Raw genomic sequence first — 21,923 nt, forward strand, 5'->3', positions numbered from 1 at the left:
AGGTCCTGAGGCAGGCACGTGATTGGCTTGTGTGAGGACCGACTTTTACTGTTGAAGTGGGTGGATTATGAATGGTCTTAATTATGGTTTCATTGGATCCACCTGGCTGTTGGGTGGAGAATGGCCCATCAGGGGTGTGGTAGAGACTTCCACCGTCAATGAGATGACATTCCTGGTACCTGACAGCGCCCAAACAAATGGCCACTACTCATATGGTCTCCATGAGCATCATGATTATTTTCAATATTCCACAAATCTGGTTAGGACTGTGGTGCTGTCTGAGCCCAGCACAGCCCCTTCGCCCCCACACGTCCTCTCGGTCCTGGACATCTAGGATGGTATCCCCGTGCATCTCCACATTTCCACGCATCCTGGCTTCAATCCATTTTCCACCCATTCCTCCCGTAGCTCCGTCCTAACTCTGGCCTTTGCAGTTGCTGTTCCCTCTGTCCCTTATTTCAGAACTCTGATCCCCATGGCAGAGCAGCTATGGAGGGTGGGGGTGTGTGAGACAAGAATCTGCCTGAGTCCCCCACTTCGCCACATGGAAGAGGTGAGCACAGGGGTGACGGTAGCCATCCCCCCAGCCATGTGGAGAAAGAGGGAGGTCACCCCCAATAGGGAGCATAACTGGGAGGTCAATGGAGAGGAAAGGTACCCCTGTGATTGTTTTAGACCCCAAGAACCTGCTATTAATTGAGCCAATTTCATCCCGACCTTTGGTGCAATGTGAACAAATAATTCAGGTCTATGCTTAAGCTCATTTGAATTGAGCTTATTTGCAGCCAATAAAATAATAAGGAATATAACAGTCAAGACATGTTTCCTTTAAGGGCCAGTTGTCGCTTGTTGGATGCCATCAGCCCATGAGAGGGATGGGGAGTGCGGATCCCATATTTCTCCCTGCCCTGAGTCCTCCAGCAGACTCAGAAGAGGCCATCGGAAGTCCTGTTAAAACAAAATGACAGAGTCTAACACATACACACACACACACACACACACACACACACACACACACACACATAGACACACACAGACCCCCACACACACACATACCCCCCACAGACACACACACACACACACCCCTCACACACATATACACACCTCCCTTCACACACACATACCCACATACACATACATACATACCCCTCCACACACAGACACACATATACCCTCCCACATACACACACATACCCACACACACATATACACATACCCCTCCACTCACAGACACAGAGAGATCAGGATGGAAATGTCACCCACTATTAGACAAGGTAAAATTTAAGGCAAAGGATTAAATTGGTTAAAGTCAATCATTTGATATTTGACTAAGGATTCAGAATCAGGTTTTCACTAGCATTTATTGAGTGCTTACTATATGCCTGGCACTGTGCATGGTGTTTACATATATTATTTAATTGGCAAAGACATAGCAATGCTGTACTTATGATATGCATCAAATTACACAGGTTCTGAATACATAAATCAAAGATTATAAAACTATATTGACAAACAATCATACTAACAGATTTTCACATAACCTTATTGGTTTCTGACAGAGAGGGTAGGCCAAAGTTAAGTAATAAGTGACTCTGAACAACATGATAAATAAGACTGACTTAATTAACAGACACGTAGAGTTTTAAATTGTAGACAGAAAATGCATATTCCTCTTAAACATCCATGAAACATGTACAAACTTGGACATGGTCTGGGCCACAATAAAGGCTTTTTAAAAAGGTTTTGAGAGCAAATATATCATAGGCCACTTTTTCTGTTCACAGTGCAGTAAATCAAGAAAACAAAACTATTTTTCAATAAACCCAATCACTGAATTTCAAAGCACTCTTTAGAGAGACGGCAATCTAATATTTAGACAACAACATAAACAAGAACACAAATGTTCAGACATTCAGATGTGGTCAAGCCTGTCACCAGAAGTACATTTATACCATTCAGCACAGAAATGCAGCAAATAATTCTGTAAAAAGAGAATATAAATTAATTAAGTAATCAACAATAGAGGACAAAGAATAGAAACAATAAAAGATAAACCCAATACGTAGTAAAGGAAAACAAATTACAAAGTAGAGAAATAATGGACATAAATAAATCTTAATGCTGCTTCTTCAGAAAAATAATAATAAACTAGATAAACCTTTGAAAAATTGAATAATGGGTAAACCACAAACAGAAGTTGAAAGGAAGAAAGGGGATGGAACCAAAGGAAGATAAGATTTTGTTTAATTATAAAAAATATGCATCACTAAGCCAATAATCTGAAAAGCTCAATGGCATGAAGAATATTCTAGGGGATAAAAGAACATTAGAAATCATCAAAATTAGTGACATAAAAAGGAATAATAAACTAACAACATGGGAAGAAACTGAGAAAGCTGTCTAAGAATTAGCTGAGACGTCCCCACCATAGCTGTAGGACCTGGCTCCTTTATGAGCTACTTTTTCTCAATGTCAAGGGATTGACACTTCTCAAGCTACAGAAATTATTCGAAAGCAGAGAAAACGAGAAAATTTTACTCTGGTCCTTCTATGAGGCGAACTTCGCCATGATACCTAAACTTGGCAAATATAGTATGAATTTTACATATGAAGGTAGAGGCAATAATACTACAGAAAATATCAAGAAATAGAATTCAGTTTCTAAAAAGACTGGTGCTCCACATCCCACGGAGACAAAGATGATGTGATATGAAGAAATCTACCAGATTCCATGAAGCCCAAGCTGCACTTTCTTTTTTTACCTTCTCTGAAGTCACGATGCATCTCCCAGTTGGTAGCATCTTATAATTAAGGAGCGTTTCTTTCTTTCTCAGTGGCATACAAAATAATATGTTTTACAGTCGATGTTGTCTTAAATTCAATGCAGTTTAGCAATGCAAAGACTCACACCAAAAGGTTAAATACAAACAAAATCGTCTTGATGGATGTTTAAAAGGCATTTGATAATATCCAATACCCATTCCTGCTGTTTAACCAGGACCCTTCCTTAACAGGACACAGGGGGTCTCTTTCAAGACAAGAGCCACTGTTAGGGTTAAATGTAAACCATCATAGGCATCCCTGTTAACACCAGGAACAAGAAAAGCACACACAGGACCAAGAGTATTGTTGTTTGTTGTGGGGCTTTTGGCCACTCCACAAAACCCTGGAACAGAAGGAAAAAAAAAAGCATAAATATTGAAAGGAAGGGGTCACCACTGTTACCTGCAGGAAGATGGGACTTTGGGATTGGCGTATGGACTAAAAAGCAGTTTGAATTAAAAACTGTACAGTGACGGGACTAGATTAAGATAAAGAACGTAATATCCCTATTTCCCAGCAGAGGAAATATCAGAATAATGGTACATGTGATGGAAATTTCAAAGAGGTAGGTAAGGTCTCACATTTTAAATATCATCTATGCTCTCTAATGACCCTCCAATGGGTGTGTGTGTGTGTGTGTGTGTGTGTGTGTGTTTCTTGACCCAACCCCTCTCCTGAATTTCAGACATAAATCTCACTGTCTACTTGCCATCTTCACTTGGATATCTAATGGGCATCTTAAACTTGGCATGTCCCAAATCCTCCCAAATCCCTCCCCTGTGCCCCCCAAAAGCTCCTCATGCTGTTTCTCCACATCTCTCCTTCAGGTCCCTCCAGCTACCCAACTGCAGCTTCCGTCCCTCCCACTACCACCACCCTGGGTGTTCCTCACCCTGACCCCTCCCTACACCCCATTTCTTCCCCATGGGTCAGCCAAAGTTGAGGTCGCTCCCTGCATTACTCACTGTCACCTCCCAGCCACTGTCACCTCCCAGCCTTCGCAGCTGTGGTTTCTTCTGCCTGGAATGCCTTCCCCCAGTGTTCTTAAGGCTTTATTGGCCACAGCTTCCATCTCAGGGTTTCCATCACTTCCTTAGAAAACCCTTTCCTCACCACTCTATTTAGAACCATATGCCCCAATTCCTTCCCATGGAAGATGCCAGCGCCACCCATCTCCCTCACCCAGCTTTCTTCTCCTCCATTCCCCATGAAGGCAAAGACTTTGGTGTGCTCACGGCTGTACCCAGGGCCTGGAGCAGTGCCTGCCACAGAGTACAAACTCTGTATTTGCCAATTGAATGAATGAGTGGAAAGACATACCACGATGAAGACGGGAAGACTAAATGGTTAATGGTGACAATTCTCCAAATTAACAATGCGTGTAGTGCAACTGCTATTAAAATATCAGGGAAGTTTTGGGGATGGACATGATGTAATGAGTTATCTGGAAAGCTAAGCAGTGGTGAACATCAAAAAAATCCTGTAAAAGAAGAGAAATGCTGGTTGGATGAGCCATGATGGGGTGAATGAATGAATGAATGATGCTGCAGAGGCCTCTAGGTGCTTCCCTTGCCCTAGTTTCCTCATGTTAAACGGAGGGAAACCCAGCTAACTACCTCACAAGGCTCATGAGTTAATAATGAGAGTAAGTGAATGCTGAGTTAATGAATGAGTTAATAATGAGAGTACTGAGTTAGTGAATGAGTTAATATGAGAGTGCTGAGTTAATGAATGAGTTATTATGAGTGCTGAGTTAATGAATGAGTTAATATGAGAGTGCTGAGTTAGTGAATGAGCTAATGATGAGAAGCATTTAGAGTCGCGTCCAATAGCATGAACGAGGTAAGTGGCAGCTCTCAGCTGTATTATTCCCACCCATTTTTTCTCTACCTGGAGGTCTCTGCACCCCTCTCTCTGCCTCATCTGCCCTCCTTCCTTCCACATGGGCCACCAGAGTGACTGCTGTAACCCTCAAACCCCTTCAATGGCTCTCCACAGCCCACAGATGAACCCAACCTCTTGGCATGGAACTTCAGGGAGAGGTGTCCTGTTAAAACATAAGTCGGAAGTTGTCCCTCATCTTCCAGAGTGCTCCTACAGCTCCAACCCCACTCACAGTAAAAAACAAATTTTTACTGTGGTCAACAAAGACCTTACATCATTCCCCCATCACCTCCGTGACCTCATCTCCAATACAGCCTCCCGTCTTCTCCAGCCCTCTCCAGCCACACTGATCCCCCTTGCTGCTCCTCACATGTGCCAGGCAAGCTCCTGCCTCAGGGCCTTTGTACTTGCTGTGTCCTTCTGCCCAGAACCCCTTCTCCTTAGAAATCTGCCAATCTAACTCTCCCAATCTCCTTCACGTCTTTACCCCAGTATCTCCCTTTCAGTGGGGGACTTCCCTGGATACTCTTCTTAAATCACCAACCCTCATGCCCACCCTGTACTCCTGAAGCCCCTCCTGCTTTATTTACTCTGTAGCACTTTACTGCCATCAAGCATGATGTATAGTTCAGCGACGTGTTTTGCCTGTTGTCTATCTCAGTGAATGTAAGCCCAATGAAGGCAGGAGCCATTCTATCCCATCCACAGTTGTACCCTTGGTGCCTTGAACACTGCCTGGCACATAGTAGGTGCTTCAAAAACAGTTGTGGAATAAACAAATGACCTCCTCCCAGCCCAGTGTTCACCAACATCTCCTACTGCTCTCCCCTTAACTCCAGTGCTCTTCCAAAGGCATGCTCCATCCTGCCATGCCTTTGCACGTTCTGTTCCCTCCCCTGCTTCACCTGGGAAATTCTTATTCATCCCCCAATCCTAGGTCTGTTGTCTCCTACTCTCTGGGATGTTCTAGAATAAGCCTCCTGGCCACAGAGTTAATGTCTTCTCCTTTGAGCCATCCCTCTGTGACCAGCAGTTACTGCTCCACCATCCTGCTTTGCCTCCCTCCCCCCACTGTGAGTCAATACATCTCTTTTCTGACTTAAACCAGTCAAAGCTGGATTTAGACATATGATTGGGAGATGGGACCCTCATGTGCTGCTTAGAGTGCTTATGTGATTTTTCTAAGATAACTGTTTAAATATGTCTTATGCCACCCCCCCCAAAAAAAAAACACATGAAGTCTTTAAATGAAAGGAATGTGCTTGATAATTCTGTTTGGTTTCATTCTCGGTATTTAGATTAAAACCTAGATTCAATGGGCTGGCTGAGTGGCTCAGTTGGTTAAGAGCTCGCTCAAAGGTTTGAGCTCTGAGCAACAGCGGTTCGAGTCTGGCCCATGCTGAGCTGCCACTGAGCTGCCAACGGGTGGCAGGATGGCTCAGCTAAAAACAAAAAACAAAAACCTAGTAGGTGGTTAGTCGATGGATGGATAATGGATGGATGGTTGGGTGGATAAATTGATGGTTGGATGGTGGATGAGTGACTAATGGATGGGTGGATGGATCAATGGATGGGCTGGTAGATGGGTTGATGAATGGATGGGTGTATGGGTAGAGATGGGTGAATGGATGAGTAGGCATATGGGTCAATGAAAAGTAGCCAAATCCTTACCATGGCCAACAAGTAGTATATGGATGAATGGGTGGGTTAAATGGATGGATTAGCTGTATATGGATGGATGGGTGGTTGAGTAGGTATATAGATAACTGGAAACATGGATGGATGGAATGGGTATGTGTGTGCGCAGGTGAGTGAAAGATTGGGTGAACAAATGAGAGGACAGATGGATTGGTGGGCGGATGGATGGGTGGATGGGTAGATGAATGGACAAATGAAAGTCTGGGTGGCTGAGTGAGGGGACAGGTGAATGAATGGCTAAATTATGATGAATTTATGAGTGAAGGGTTGAGGGTATGCGTGGTAGAAGTTATACACACCACACGGAGACTCCACATGTGTAGAGCATATAAAATATATGATATATGTTGGACTGAGGTTTGCAAAACAAGTTGTTTACTAGTAGGGACACAAGCTAGGCTGTACATGTGTGAGACTGATAAGAGTGAAGTGAAAAACATGTTTTTGTGTGAAACCGAGGATAACAAAATTGAGTAATAAAACAACTTCACCAAAACAACTTCTGGTTATCAACTAAGAGGTAAACAAGTCCAAGGGAAAGAGGATAAAAGCAAAGCTCAAGAGCACTGCCATGAGTTCTCTGGCAAAGACCCTCTGCGAGGTGCAAGCTGCGATATTCCTGGACTCTCCAAAGTTCTTCCTTGCAAGACCAGTCGTGGGCCCAGTTGTCTCTCCCAGACCAAGGACCTTCTCCATCTCGATTGACTCTGGGACATTGTTTGTTATTAAATTCTATTCTATCCTGTATAACCCTCTGTGCTTACCAGAGCACTGGTCTCTGGAGGGACATTGGTTCCCAAATAAAGCTGTGTTCCTCACTCTAACTGAACCTGTGTGTTGGGACTTTGTTCCTCACTCACCTCACAAGTACCACGCAGGGACGCAGGGCCCTGCTGAGGGGTTACTGTCCCCTTGACTTTCAGGAAGAGACTGAAATGTGGAGACTGCCCTTCCAGGCACTCATGACACCACGCCATGTCTGACTACCATAGGAATGTGTCTTGTTTCCTACCTCTTGGAGCTCACAGACTCGTGGCAGGCAAATTCCAAGCTGAGGAATGGAATGTGACAACCCACTGAGTTCTTCAGAGCAGGACATTTGTGAAAGAGGGGGGAATCACAACTTACCTGGGACTCCTCTGTCTCATAGTCTTCCTCCACCAAGCTCCACTCCTGGGAAAGCCCAATCTCTTGTGAAGACAGATCTGGGGTGCAGGGAGTGGAGGAGAAAGAAGCCGTGTGTGAGTGACCAGGCCAGCTGGGTGGGCTCTCCTTGCTCTTCCCACCTGGCATCCTATCCCTTTTCTGCTAATAGACACACACAACACACACACACACACACACACACGCACGCACGCACGCACGCGCGCACATGCGCGCGCACACACACACACACACACACACACACACACACACACACACACTGGCCCAGGTCGGGTGGAGAGAATCAGAGACCTGAATTCTGATCCCATTTCTGTCACTAACTATCAGGAAGACTTAAAGTGTTTCAACTGATGTGCCACCTCTATTCCTTCACCTGTCAAATGGGTAAGATAGTCCTTCCCTTCAGGCTTCTGGCTAAAACTGAGTGAGGAAGTAGAAGAAAAAGCCACAGAACTAAACCAAGATGGTGGAGGCTTCCCCAGCTCCCATCGGCCTGTGGGGAAATCTCCCGACATTCCAACTTCAACATCCTTCTCACCCAGAAGTGGGACAGAACTAGGGGTCAGGCCAAAGGTGGGCATTTCCCACTCTTCCCGCACCCGGGCCCTGCTTGGAATCCAATGCCTTCTCCTCACTTCCAGACTGGCGTCCATAATACCCTCACCTCTGTCCCAGGTCCATTTGTCCCCGTGCAAGAAGGACCCAGCCGCTGGTAGAAGCCAGCCCCCATTCTGCTGTGGGAGTGACTTTCATGGGGTCCCCATCTCAGCAAGAGGCACCGCCCTTAGTGCAGCTGTGTGGACCAAAACCTCAGGACTCATCCTTGATATTGCTCTTGTCTTCCCCTCCCCCACACCCACCAGCGAGAACTCTGATTCTCAGTTCTCCCCGCTTACGCCATGTCCACCACCACCGCCCCTAGCTAGGTCACCTCTCCCTCCCGGCCAGTTGCAGGCGTCTCCTAATTGGCCTCCCAACTTCCACTCTTGACTTCCTCATCCTACAATTCATTGTCACACGCGCTGGATGCAGGGTTTCCCCTCTTCGGGCCATTGGCATTTCCCTCTGCATAATTCGTTGTGGTGGGGCTGTCCTGTGCCTGTGGGATGTCTAGCAGCAGGGCTGGCCTCCGCCCACTAGATGGCAGTCTCATATTCTCAACAATGACAATCCACAATATCCCTAGACATTGTGACGTCCCCTGGGGAGCGGAGGTGGGGCGCAGTAGCGCCCCCGGTAGAGAACCACTCAGTTAGAGGAATCTGTTTGAAATGCAAAGGAGACCCTGTATTTCTCCTTTCAAAGCCTCCCAGGGTTTCCCAATACTCAAATAACACGCAAACTCCTTGCCAAGGTCTGCAAGTTGCCCCACCTCTGGCCCAGTCTTTCTGCTCCATTCACCATGGTCTCCTCCGGACAGCAAGGTGATGGCACTGCCGGGTTCATGGTATGTGCACTAGCTCTGCCTGTCCTCAGCACGCTTCCCCAGCACTTGGGACAACCGAGTCCTTGTCATGCGTCTCTCACCGTCCTGATCACATGGGACTCGCTCTCCATCAATTGTCCTGTTTTACTGTCTTCACACCTCTCATCAGACATAACTTATTTGTGGTCTGTTTTCTTCACTAAAATCTGATCTCTCCTAGGGCCCTCTGGCTCACCACTGGACCCTTCACGCCTGGCACGTAGTAGGTGCTTGTGGTAGATTTTTGCCCCCGATGGCCTCCAACTTGCTTCCTGTGTCCACGCCCTTGGGCAACCCTTCCATCACTGATGCTCAGCTTGACCATGTGGCTTATTTTGGCTGGACTGCCAGCAGAGGCTTCAAAGTGCTTGTGAGTCCCGGCTTTCTCTCTCTTGCTCTGTGAACATTCAATGAGAATAAGCCTGGGCCAGTCTGCTGGAGACACTCTGCCTGAAGTCAGCACCATCAAACCAGCCAGATGTGTGAATAAGGTCATCTTAGTTCAACCAGCTGTCCTGACAGCTCACTGCGGCTGTGTGGGCAGATGCAGGCACAGCAGCAGGGGGACTGTCCCCTTCCTGGAGGCCAGATCCTATTGCTGGACTGTAGAATCATGAGCAGAGAAATGATTGTCGCTTTTAGCAACTATGTTTTGGGGTGACTTGTTGCACAGCAAAAGCTGACTGACACAGGGCTCCATAAAAATTTGTTGAATGAATGAGCAATGGAATAAATGTCTTGTCTTTCCCAGGCTCTGCCATGACCCTTCCCCTCACTTCCCACGGGGCCCTGCCCCCTCACCTTTCTCATCACTGTTACAGGTGGGGGCCCCAACCTCGACCGATACCCAGTCTTTGGCGAAGGTGGCACGCTTCTCCCAGGCCTTGCTCTCCCTAGGAAGCAGTGTCTTGGTCCTCTCGGGCTCCAGCAGCCCCCGGATCTGCTCAGGCCTGAGACTCTGCATCTTCCCAGGAAGCAGCACTTCCAAGGCAGGCTTCTCCTTCTCCTCCTGTCCGAAAGTCCGTCGGGTTCCCCAGGTACAGGATTTGCAACCTGAGGACTGAGAGACATTTAGGCATTCAACAAATATTTACAGAGTGTGCCAGGCACTATTTCTAGGTGCACAGACACAGGAGTGATGGGAACGGGGCTCCCTGCCCTCGTGGGGCTCAGGTTCTAGTTGGGGGACAAATACAGTATGTCAGATGGGGATAGATGCTCCAGAGACAAAAAAATCAAGGAAGGGAGTAAGGAGTTTGGGGATAGGGGCCAGAGTGGCACATGTGCACACTCACACACAAGACACACACACACACACACACACACACACACACACACACACACACTCCATGTCCCAAAATATATAGCCAGATGTTTCTAGAAGGAGGCAGTCACCTCCAGCATCCCTCTGGCTGCAGAGAGAAGGACCCATTTTCCCTCCAGCCTCCTGCAGCCCCAACCTTCTGCTTCATTGTCATAAGAAAAAAAAAGGCATTTGCCAGGTACAGGTTAAAAGTCTAACTTGAAATTAAATATTCTTTAATATTCTCATTCTATGTCTTGTCAACCTGAAATTCAGAGGTTGTTTGCAACAAGATATCTGAACTATAATGACATGATTATGCAGCCCTTTACCTTGAGATTCTAACGCTGGATTTAGGAATTTGTCTGTATTACCAACCTTGCATTATATGTATAATCCACTGCCTGCCCTCATGAATAGTAATTTTTTTAAATAAAAAAGGAGTAAATTCTCTTGGTGTAAAAAAAAAAAAGCTCTTGTAATCAGTTTCTTCTTGCTTGGGTTCATGCAAATAGAAATTGTTATATCAGATTTTTAAAAACACAGGACTTCAAAAAGAAGTTCGAGACTCAAGAATCAAATGCACGTGAGACTGGTTTGGAATCAGATTCAAAGGATCCTTCTGTGAAAAATAACATTTTTAAGACACTCAAGGAAATTTGATTGTGGACTGGATATTTGATGATACCAAGGAATTCTTTCTCATTGATTGTTTTTGAAATGGCCTCATAGATAGGTAAGAAAATATTCACCTTTTTTTTTCCAAGAGATATTTTTGTAGTGTATGGGGTGAATTGACATGATGGTTGAGATACACTTTAAAATACTTCTGCGGTGAGATAAAGAGAAACAGATGATGGACACGGGTTGCTTCCTGGTCTTGGCTATTGTAAATACTGCTGCAGTTAACATAAGGGTGCCTATGGAGGGATGAATGGGTGTGACAGAAGGAGACTAGGCTGAGCACACAAGGACACAGACGTCATACTATAAAGTTGTGCACCTGAAATTTATGTAACGTTATTAACCAATGCTACCCAAATACATTTAATTAGAAAGAAAAAAGAAGTAGATGTAGATGAAAGAGGGTCAGAGCCAACAGGCAATTGATGATCGCTGCACCTGGGAAGATGGTGGCTCACGGTGCTATCTTCACACTTGTAAGTATATGTGAAACTTTTTAATAATAGAAACCAGCACATTTATTATGGATATTCAAGATGTGTTCTTTTCCCCTACATAACCAATCATGGAGAGGGTGTCACACAGGCCCATGAAACCAAAATTCAAACTCACTTCCCAGAAACCCCTGCCAGCTCCCCCACACCCCAGGATGCCCTGCGCCCCTGGATCCCCACTCTACAGGCATTATTGTCCACTTGCCCCTCATCCCCACATCCAATGACCGCTACATCCACCTGTTTTTGCCCCAGAAAGCAGTGCCCCTGCTCTGGTTCTAGTCTGCACCCACGGTCCACTCTACCCTTGACACTGTCAATCAGCCCCCTAACCCCACACCCAGTCCACCAGCTTCATCCTCCTCCAGACCTGCTGTGGTCAAGATGCTTTCAATGCCCCCATACATGCAGAGGCCAGTTTCCTCAGGCAGCCTCGAAGCCTCCATGTCCTCTGTCCCTGCATCATCCACCCCCCAGGACAGCCCAGGAGGCCATTGCAGACACATCCAGGGCTAGGTAATGCTGGGTCCCAGTGAGAGAAAGTTCTTTCTCTTCAGCACCGTTTTTGTTATCGAGTTAAAATACACATAATAAAAAATTGGCCATATTAACCAGCTTTTAAGTGTACAGTTCAGCAGTATTAAGCACATTCACACTGTTGTGCAGTTGTCACCACCATCCATCCTCAGAACTCTTTACCTGTAAAACTGAAACTCTGTCCCATTAAACAACTCCCACTTCTTCCCTCCCCCAGCCCCTGGCACCCACCATCCTACTTCCTGTCTTTATGAATCTGACCATTCTAGGGACCTCATATAAGTGGGATCACACAGTATTTGTATTATTTCACTCAGTATAATGTCCTCAAGTTTCATCCATGTTATAGCATATTGCACAATTTCCTTCCTTTTTAAGGCTGAATAATATTCCATTGTATATGTATAGACAACATTTTTCTTATCTATTTATTTGTTGACAACCACTTGGGTTGCTTCTACGTTTTAGCTATTGTGAATAATGCTATGAATATGGGTGTGCAAATAGCTCTTTGAGACCCTGCTTTCATGTCCCTTGGGTAAGTACCAAGAAGTGCAATTGCTGAGTCATAAGGTAGCTCTATTTTTAATTTTTTGAGGACTCTCCATCAGTGCACAAGGGCTCCCTTTTCTCCACATCCTCGCCAACATTTGTTTTGTTTTGTTTTTTTGATAGTAATCTTATGAATGGATGTGAAGTGGTTTCAGCACCCTTTTTAGCCTTCTGATTACTTCAAGGAGAAAGTCTGTTTGGTGCTAATATGCCTTTAATCTCTCTCTCTCCCCATTTCCCCCCCCCCCATCTTCCATTCAGGCAGGCAAAGTATCCAACCAGAATGTAAGGATATTGTTTTATTTTCCCTGTATTTATTTTCATGGTTATCCTCAATAACTGTAAAACAAAATAATAAAATAAAAAGAGATACTAGATTTCCATTTGTAACAAAGTTTCCCTTAGAAATCATTGAGATAGATTGTAAAAACAGGCTGACTCATACATGCTGGTGGGGGTGTATATTGGCTTAAACACTTTGGCAAAACAATTTGGCAAAATCTTCTAAAGCGTAACACACGTGCACCCTAGCACCCCCACAGTTCTACTCTTAGACACTCCCCCAAGAGAAATGAAAGCCGATGTCCACACAAACACTGTCCTCAAACATTGCTATCAGCTGTATTTGTAATACAAAACTGCCTATATTCAGTCAAATATCCTCATATTCACAATAAAAATATTAAAAACCCAGATGCCTATCAACAAGAGAATGCATAAGTGAATCACAATTTATTTATATAATGGAGTACTACTCAGGACTAAAAAAGACAAATAAAGAGATACATGCAACAACATGGATGGATCTAAAAGTATATATTAGACTGAGTGAAAAAGGCCAGACACTAAGGAGTACATATATGTGATTTTATTGATTAAAAACTAAGCCTGGTCCAGACAAAATTAGTCGATGTTGATAGAAGTCAGAACAGCAGTTGTGCCTGGCTGGGGACAAGGGGAGAGGCACAGGGAACTTTTGGGGGATGGGGCTGGAGGTGTTCTATATCTTTATGTGAATGGTGGTTCCAGGGGTGAAGAGCTTTGTGCAAATTCATTGAGCTCTACCTTCATTGAACTGGACACTTCATGCTCATTATTCTGCGTATTTTAGACTGCACTAAAAAGAACACTGAAACAAAATACAAATTGTTTCAATTTCAGGTAATTTTACTTGTGGTTTGCTGCACATGTCTGTTTCAATATATATGTAGATAAATGTTGGCTTTGGGAATTGCACATTGCATGAATTTTGTTGTGCTGCTTGAATCTGGTTCTGCTGGATCGCAAACACTGTTGTGGGGTCTTTTATAAAGTCCTGACTTTAAACAGAGAAATACTTCTCTATTGTAATGAAAACATGAACCAATGGCAAATGATGCATGAGATAGGGAGAGGCTATAGGGAGTAGTGGGAATTGTGGCAAAGGAGAGATCGGGCGCCCTGTCTGATGAACCTGCCCCATTCAGCCCAGCCAACATTTGCCAAATGAAAACGTAGGCCCAGTGTGTCTCATGTTCTGATTTCTCAAGAACACTGGAAATCTGTGTTTTTAGATGACATCTTCTGCTTTTCAAAATACCAATAATTATTCAAATGTTTACAAGGAATGCACTATGTGAGCCAAATAACACAGGTGGTGGGGCTGGGTTGGACCCTGAGGCTGCCAGTTTGCAATCTCAATGTGGCTGGGGAGGATGTGGAGGGTGGGAGGAGTGGGGCATAGAGGACAGTTTCCAAGAAAAATAAAATGGCCTTCATGGAAAGTAGTGAGTGAGCATTGGTAGGGCATGCTGTTTTGGTTACTGGTTTTGTTTTATTTTCAACATGAGAGAGAATTAATCATGTGTTTAGGCCTAGGGGTAAGAAGGCATGGGAAGAGGAGAAAATGCAGATGGCCGATGGAGGAGACAAGAGCCATGGGGTCTAGGTCAGAAGAAGCTGGGTCTGTTGGGATGGAAAAGAGAGAAAGGAAGGGGACAGAGAGATCTGTGGGCGTGACAGGGGTGCTTGTCAGTGTCCTTGGAGAAAAAGCAAACAGGTCATCGGCTGGGAAGAAAGGTCAGAGACGCAGTGACAACAACGACGACCACCACAATAATAGTAATCACAGCCCCGGCAGTCACTGTTTCCTGAGCGCTCCAGTGTGTCAAGCACCGCCCGGCGCTCTGCGCCCTTTTCCTAATCTAACCCTTGCCATAAGTCTCCGCTGGTAGATACGGTTCTGATTCCACCATACCGACGGGGAAGGCCATTGATCCAAGCCACACGGCTAATTGGAGCTGGGTGGGGGTCGAACCCTGTCTGATTTCAGCGCCAGTACACCCAGCCATTGCGGAGGGTACACACGTGCCCAGACACACACAGCGCACACGTGCGCGGTGGTGCATGCGGGAGGGCGCACACGGAGCCCCCGAGAGACGAGAGCACACGTGTGCACAGCGACCCACGAGAGTGCGCAGATTCACATACGGATGCTCGGCGCAGGGTCATCCTGCCCTCCTCGCGCCAAGGCCGAAATTCAAATGCAATCCACTGGCGGGTGGACAGACCGCGACTGGAGGAGGGCCAGACCCAGCCCAGCCCTCGCCCACCGGATGAACTTGGAGACCCCTCCTCAGACCCGCATCCCTAGAGCGTTCCTGCTTCCTCACCCCAGGCACACACCCACACTCGCACACATTCACACTGTCATGCGCGTCCTCGCATCACCGCCCGCGCCCCCAGCCCCATTTTCCCGCCCCCTTCCGCCCGCGGGGATTCTGGAAGGACTCACCCTCCCCAACCAGACCCAGTCCCGGCACTGCAGAGCTGGCGCCGCAGCAACCGCGGCTGCGCAGACGCGAAGGCTGAGGGTGGGAGATGGGGGTGGGGTGGAGGGAGTAGGAGAGGGTGGGCGGCCTTCTCCCCTCCTGCTCCCCGAGCCCTGGGGAGCCTGCGCCTGCAGGAGGGTGGGGAGTGGAGCGGAGTTGCGACAGTGACAATGCGCCTGCCGTGCTGTGGCGGGGGTGTGGCGATCTTCTCGCAGTGAGGTCGGCTACAGTGGGGGAGGAGCCTTCCATCCCCCGTGATGGGTATGGAGGTTTGTCCACCTCTCGATAGGGCAACAGCTTCGCACAGGCCCCTAGGAGGTTCTGTAGTCCACAACCGGTGTGCGCGGTGGGGGAGGGACGATGAAGAAGCCGGGCGGGGGTCCGGCAGCCTGGAGACCCTGGGGTCAGAGACCGGCTTTGCTGTTTGCCACTAGTGTGTCCTTGGATGTGTCACATAGCAGCTCTGTGCCTCAGTTTCCCATTCTGTTCAGTGGGAATAATATGCAAACCACCTCCCAAGATTGCTGTGAAGGTAAAAATTAATAATGCCCATATACTGATTAATAGCTGTTAGCTGCTCTTATTATCATTATTATTCACCTTGACAATGCAGTGACTACCTCCAAATTGCTCTCGTAGAGGCTACATCAAAATTTTAAATTTTTGACAAAGCCGTAGATGAAGGGGAAAAAATATCTCCCTTTACAGTCATGTTGTCATTTCCCTGCTTACTGGTGACATGGAGTAAATTTACATGTTTATGGATCAGGGTTTGTTTTTTTTTTTCTCTTCTGTGAATTGCCTGTTTGTACCCTCTCTGAATTACTCTATTTGTTTCTATAGCTGTTACTTATTTTTAGGCTTTCTTTACACATTCTGGATAGTGATCCTTCACCTGTTTCTCTGTCTGGGGCAGATATTTTCCCCTGGCCTGTGTGTCCAGAGTGGTCAGGTAAGGACGTCCAGGGTCCTGAAAGCCACAGAGACATTTTTTAATGTAATTGCAGGTGAGCTGGGAAGCCATGGAAGGGTGTGATATAATCTGATTTACATTTTCAGGTCATCGCTGAAACTGCGATGTGGGGGTGTGTTCTAGGAGGGACAATAGGTACAATGGGAAGACCAGTTAAGAGGCTGATGCAGTAAACCAAGTGAGATTGATGGTGGCAGGGAGTGAGGTGATGGCAATGGGATTGGAGAGCAGTGGACAGATTCAGAATATACCGGGGGTGCCAAAAAAATGTATACAAGTGGACACTTTGGTCAACGTTGCTCAAGCAGTAGTTTGCCATAATCAGAAGTGTCTGGACGCTGATGGTAACCACTTTGAGCACCTCTTGTAATAGCAGAAGTCAAATGTGATTTGTATTCATCTTTTGTTGTCAGTGTACATTGAGTATTACAATTTTAACACAGTTTTCCTTTCTTAAAATGTGTATGCATTTTTTTGGCTCTCTATACTTTGGAGATGGAGCTGAGAGAACTCACTGATGGACGGGATGTGAGGGATGACAGGAAGGGAGGATTCATGGAAGACTTTTGGACTTTGAGCCTGAGCAGCTAGTGTTCTGTAGTGCACTAAGTAAGGTCAAGTTTTTTTGTGTGTATAGAGAAAATCCAGAATTCCCTTTGGGGTGTGTTAAGTGTTCAGCGCCTGTGTTTCTGAGGTTAAAACCAGGAGAGCCTGGATTACTGAGGTGCCAGCATTCGGAGACTCTTGGTGATGTGGGTCATGGAGGGGCCTCAGGAATCTGCTCAGAAGAGAACATACATCTAGCAGAGGCCATGGGAAAAGTTGACTCCTGGTAGTGTCCGTGGTTCTGAATCCCATTCACATAGACCTCTTCGTGTTGCCCAACCCCTTCAGATAGAGCTGTCCTTGGTGCTGAATGGGGGGCAGCAGCTTGAGCTGTCCATGGTAACATCTCTAGGCAGACTAGATGGCAAGCGCGTTCTCTCTCTCTCTCTCTCTCTCTCTCTCTCTCTCTCTCTCTCTCTCTCTCTCAAATAACCCATCCGCCTGAAAAAAGCACTGCTGTTGCCTGGAAACAAAGCTCTCTGGGCTGTAGGCAGCGTGGGGTGAAAGCAGATGAGAGCAAAAACTGCAGAGTCATTTTTAAGAGGCAGGTTTGGCTCTTAGAATGGCAGGGCCTGGCTACAACCTGACTGAAATTATTAACACTGAGTTTCCAAAAAATCTCTGAGGTGAGAAACGTATAAAAATATGGAACGTAAGAGAAAGGTATGCCCACGATTCAGAATGATGGTTACCTTGTGTTGGGGTATATGTGAGTTATTGGCAAGGCCCTAGTTTTTATTCTGCAAGGTGGGGGGTCACAAGAAAGATATTATTGTAGATTTATATAAATATAGCATGGCTATATTTTATGCTAACTTGACTTACAAACATTCAAAATCATGAGCTTTGGGTGGCATGTTTTGAAGTAACAAGCCTTGAAATTTAAAAATTCCTTAAAAATCCATACTTTCAAATATGATCAATTGTTTAAATTGTAAACTGTGTTTGCTATTTGAATATCATTTTAGCTGGTGAAGAGACATGCCAACCATCTTTTGTTAGGATTAGTCTTGAATTATAATTATGCAAGGTCTTCAAGAATGAGCTCCTGGCATAAAATCTAACTACTCTGGGATTGATGAATGGATCAAAGAGTATGTTCTTCCCAAAGATCTTGTCACCAGGGAAGCCACAGTTGCACCCATCACTCAAGATACAGACATTGATAAAACACTCACTATGTGCTGGATATTGTAAGAAACACCCAGAATGCCTGAAGAGGATGATTTCCCTTTAGAGGATGATTTCCACACCTCTTCAAGGGTTAGGAGGTTTGAGGCTCTGATTTGAGCTCTTTGATCACCTAGATCCACTGAAATCTGGCTCTTACCTACTTTTCTATCCTTTCATGGAGTTGTGTGGCACCAAGCAAGGACTCCTGTAAGTAAGGATCCCACAAGGAGAAGAACCTACTTCATTCTTTTGAACAACTATTGAAAATTAATCCCATTGTGTGGATGCAACTAGTTATTGTGACCCTTCCCCCAACTGGCAAACATTTAGGTTATTTCCAAAAGGTGATATTTTAGGAGCCTCAGACCTATTGGGAGAAGCCTAAATTCAACTTGTAAATGTCAAAATTTAACTCAGGGAAACTGGTCACCAAAGACCTATTTGTTTCACTATTACTGAAAATACTTCAGTTTATTCTGCAGGGGAAAAAAAAGAAGGATGATTGAACTAAGAAAACTCAATTAGTTGCCTAAAACCTTGAAGTATCCAGTCACTTGGGGTGTCTGGAGTAAAATCATAAAAGAGCAGAGAATTGCCAAGTCTGCTTCGAGAAATATGTGCCTTCCTGTCCACCCCATCCCACAGGGCTTTTCTGTTGTCTGACCAATGGAGTTAACTTTCTAAAGACAGAATCTTTATTAATTGACATTTATTGATAGCCTGTTGTGTCCTCACAAAAGGTGGGTAATGTCATTATCCTCATTTTACAGAACAAAATCAATCTTTGTGAACTGATAAAGAAAGGCCTCCAAGATACAGCATTGCATCAAAAAAGGCAATTTGCAAAACCACTGATGTAGTGTGACATCACTTACAGGAAAACCCAGCAACACAAAAAACAATGTCAGTTACTTTCCATAGATACATAGATGTATGTGTAAAGGCTTACCAATTAAAAATACAGAGGTATTTAAAAGAAAAAGCTCACAGATTACCAAGTTTATCAAGGTTGCACCTATTCATTCATGATGAAAACCCAGTAATTTTATTAAATGATTATCACAGCCAGAAAGTTCATGACACATCTTCAAATCTCAGCATGGTAAAACTCAGGAATAAGATGGTTTTGCTAAGGATTACAGGCTTACAGAAAGTGCTTAATGTTTTATTATTTGGGAACCAAGACGAAGGAGGGTGGCCCTGTTACATTCGCTTCATCTCAGGGTACAAATTAATTACTCTTCCTGACTATGGCATGCCATGAATGTGAGAATTTTGCCTCCACGTGTGTTGCTTATATAAAATAAATTGTTAAAACCTTAAAGAAGAAACAAACCTTAAAAATCCAAAGATACTGACAATTTAAAAACATATTTCCGAGATGTTAAAATGTAAAAAATAAAATAAAAAGCACACCTTAGCATCAATGAAATATAACATATAGATTTAATTATTATAATTTACTCAATAACAATAATGCAGATCTCACAGTAAGAGGCTGATATACATTTGGTATTGTAATTATGGGATGGGTACTATTAGCAGGGCTAATTCTATGGATAAGAAAACTGGAGCTCAGAATCAATGCATTCATTCCCAAATGTGCAGACACAAATTACATTTATTTCTACAGGCACAGATACACATGTAAATGAAGAGGAAAAGCGACCCCCAGAACACCCCAAATCCACAACAGTCACTCACCTCTAGAGCAGAGATGAGTTGAGATCTGCAGGAAATTTTGCTTTATCAATATCCTTTGACCCTTGACAAAGAAAATGTCTTTACTTATCAACTGTTGAGAAATAAAACAAAGTAATAATTTTAAAAAAGGGAATCAGATAAGAAGATTAGCCTCCCTCTGAGAGGTGAGATGTGAATTGTCTTGCTCACCGCTGATTCCCAATGGCTGACAGGCAGCAGGCACTGTTCACACAGCCAGTGAGCCCTCGTGATTCAGACCTGAGACCAACTGGTTCTAAAGCCTGCCCTTGTCCTAATCCGCGGGCAGGCAGCTGACTTCTGAAGGCTTCTAAGCACCAGGAGAGACATCCCTCCCCTTCCCAGTCAGGGATGTGGGCTGGAGAGGGGTTGGGGGTGCAGTGTCAGATTCCTTCTGCTGTTTTCCTGGCGGCCACTGGAGTCCCCTCTCTGAGAGAAGGATCCAGATCCATTCTAGGGCAGGCAACCTGTCTTTTCTTAACATCCTTGAGAGATGGTTGATTGCCATGGAAACCCACATCTCCCTCCCGTGGATCTAGACCACCAGCGAGGGGGAAAACAGTCCTACCCTTCCTGTTTCCTGGCCCTATTAGGATCAGATGAGATTTGTGTGTGTGTGTGTGTGTGTGTGTGTGTGTGTGTGTGTGTGTGTGTGTGTACACCTACAGCATTTCTTGAAGGCTCCAAAAAAACCCTGATAATTGTGGTTGCCAGAAGAGAGCCACTTTATTTTTTGTCATATATTCTTTTGTCCCTTTTGAGCTTTGTATCAAATAAGCTCTTAAGTGAATAATGAATATATAAAGTGGAAAACTGGGTAAATTTTTTAAAGAATAAGGATAAAGCAAACAAATGAAAAAGAATTGGGATACAATGTTAGCATAAAGCTTCTTTTAAAAATCAAAGTCTTGTACCCATGTAGTTAAAAAGAATCAAATGTTCTGAGTGATAAACACATGGGAGGTACGCTGTCTTACTTGCCATACTGTCCTGTAGGCTTGAAGTGCTTTGTCATTCCTTTTTGAAAGTTCTCAGTTTCAGGTCAGGTAGAGTAAGAATAATCTGCTCTGTCTCTCCCATTGAAGCATTTCAATAAATTAGTAACCTGTACAGAAGTAGGAGCCAGTCAAGTAATCACCAACAGATAGCACCCTTTCAGTGATATGTAGGAGGGGACATGGCAGGGGTCAGGGCCTTCAGCCAGCAGCCATTTACCGACTTTCACAGAAGCATCTCACTAGATTAACAATATACAGAAGTAGTAGTGTTCTTTATACTACTGTGTGTGCATGTATATGTAAACTTTTTAAGAACACAAATGAGAATGTACAATATATACTGTTGTCAACTTTTGTTTGTTTTTCATTTAATGCTCTAACTCAGAGCTCCTCCCATATCAGTATATTAAACTCTTCCTTACCATTTTTTTCAAGTTTCTAAAATTAGTTAGACATTTAAACCCCTCATAAAGTGATCACCCATCCCTTAATCTACTACCCCTCTGACATCTTATATAGCTGTTACAATACCATCGACTATCTTCTCTATGTTGTACTCCACATCCCGTGACTATATATACCTATATATTTAGTTATAGATGACATTCAATATTATTCTACTTTAGCTTCAGGTGTATAGCGCATTGGTCATGTATCTACACAGTCTATGATTTGATCCCCTTGATAAGTCCAGTGCCCATCTGGCACCTTACATGATCTTTACAACATTGTTGATTATATTCCCCATACTGTATTAACTACCAATTTGTATTTCTTAATATCTTCACCTTTTTCACCCTGCTACCAACCCCATTTCCATCTATCTCCCTGATAGATCTAGTACTTATCTGGCACCATATCTAGTTATGACAATATTGTTTATTATATTGCTTATGCTGTACCCTACATCCCATGACTACTGTATAACAACCAATTTGTTCTTCTTAATTCCTTCCCCTTTCACCTGTTCTTATGCCCCTCCCATCTAAAGCAAGTCCCTCTAAAAGTCTTTGTAATACTGGTTTGGAAGTGATGAA

The 21,923-nt window shown here is 44.6% G+C and overlaps 1 protein-coding gene across 6 annotated transcripts; it reads right to left on the reverse strand.

Moving 5' to 3' along the window:
- Positions 1-1,605: 1,605 nt before the first annotated feature.
- On the reverse strand, positions 1,606-20,340 carry SMIM17 (small integral membrane protein 17). Of its 6 annotated transcripts, XM_019628872.1 has the most exons (5): positions 20,060-20,337; positions 19,871-19,961; positions 9,836-10,094; positions 7,534-7,610; positions 1,606-3,166 (listed from the first exon to the last, which is right to left on the reverse strand). In XM_019628872.1, the coding sequence occupies exons 3-5, from the start codon at positions 9,996-9,998 to the stop codon at positions 3,056-3,058; spliced, it is 351 nt and encodes a 116-aa protein (XP_019484417.1). In that variant the 5' UTR covers positions 9,999-10,094; positions 19,871-19,961; positions 20,060-20,337; the 3' UTR covers positions 1,606-3,055. The 6 variants fall into 6 exon arrangements, with proteins under 6 accessions (XP_019484417.1, XP_019484421.1, XP_019484419.1 ...); XM_019628876.1 differs by having other exon boundaries at positions 1,606-1,981; positions 19,871-20,340; XM_019628874.1 differs by having other exon boundaries at positions 9,836-10,087; positions 19,871-20,337.
- Positions 20,341-21,923: the final 1,583 nt, after the last annotated feature.

Source organism: Hipposideros armiger, unplaced genomic scaffold (assembly GCF_001890085.2).
Source record: "Hipposideros armiger isolate ML-2016 unplaced genomic scaffold, ASM189008v1 scaffold_813, whole genome shotgun sequence".
In the NCBI taxonomy this organism is placed as follows: Eukaryota; Metazoa; Chordata; class Mammalia; order Chiroptera; family Hipposideridae; genus Hipposideros; species Hipposideros armiger.

Coding starts and splice junctions, on each gene's coding strand:
- SMIM17 (XM_019628872.1), bottom strand. CDS start 9,998: ATGCAGAGTCTCAGGCCTGAGCAGATCCGGGGGCTGCTGGAGCCCGAG. Junction 7,611..9,835: donor CTGTAACAGTGATGAGAAAG/GTGAGGGGGCAG, acceptor CCTGCACCCCAG/ATCTGTCTTCACAAGAGATT. Junction 3,167..7,533: donor ATGAGACAGAGGAGTCCCAG/GTAAGTTGTGAT, acceptor CTTCTGTTCCAG/GGTTTTGTGGAGTGGCCAAA.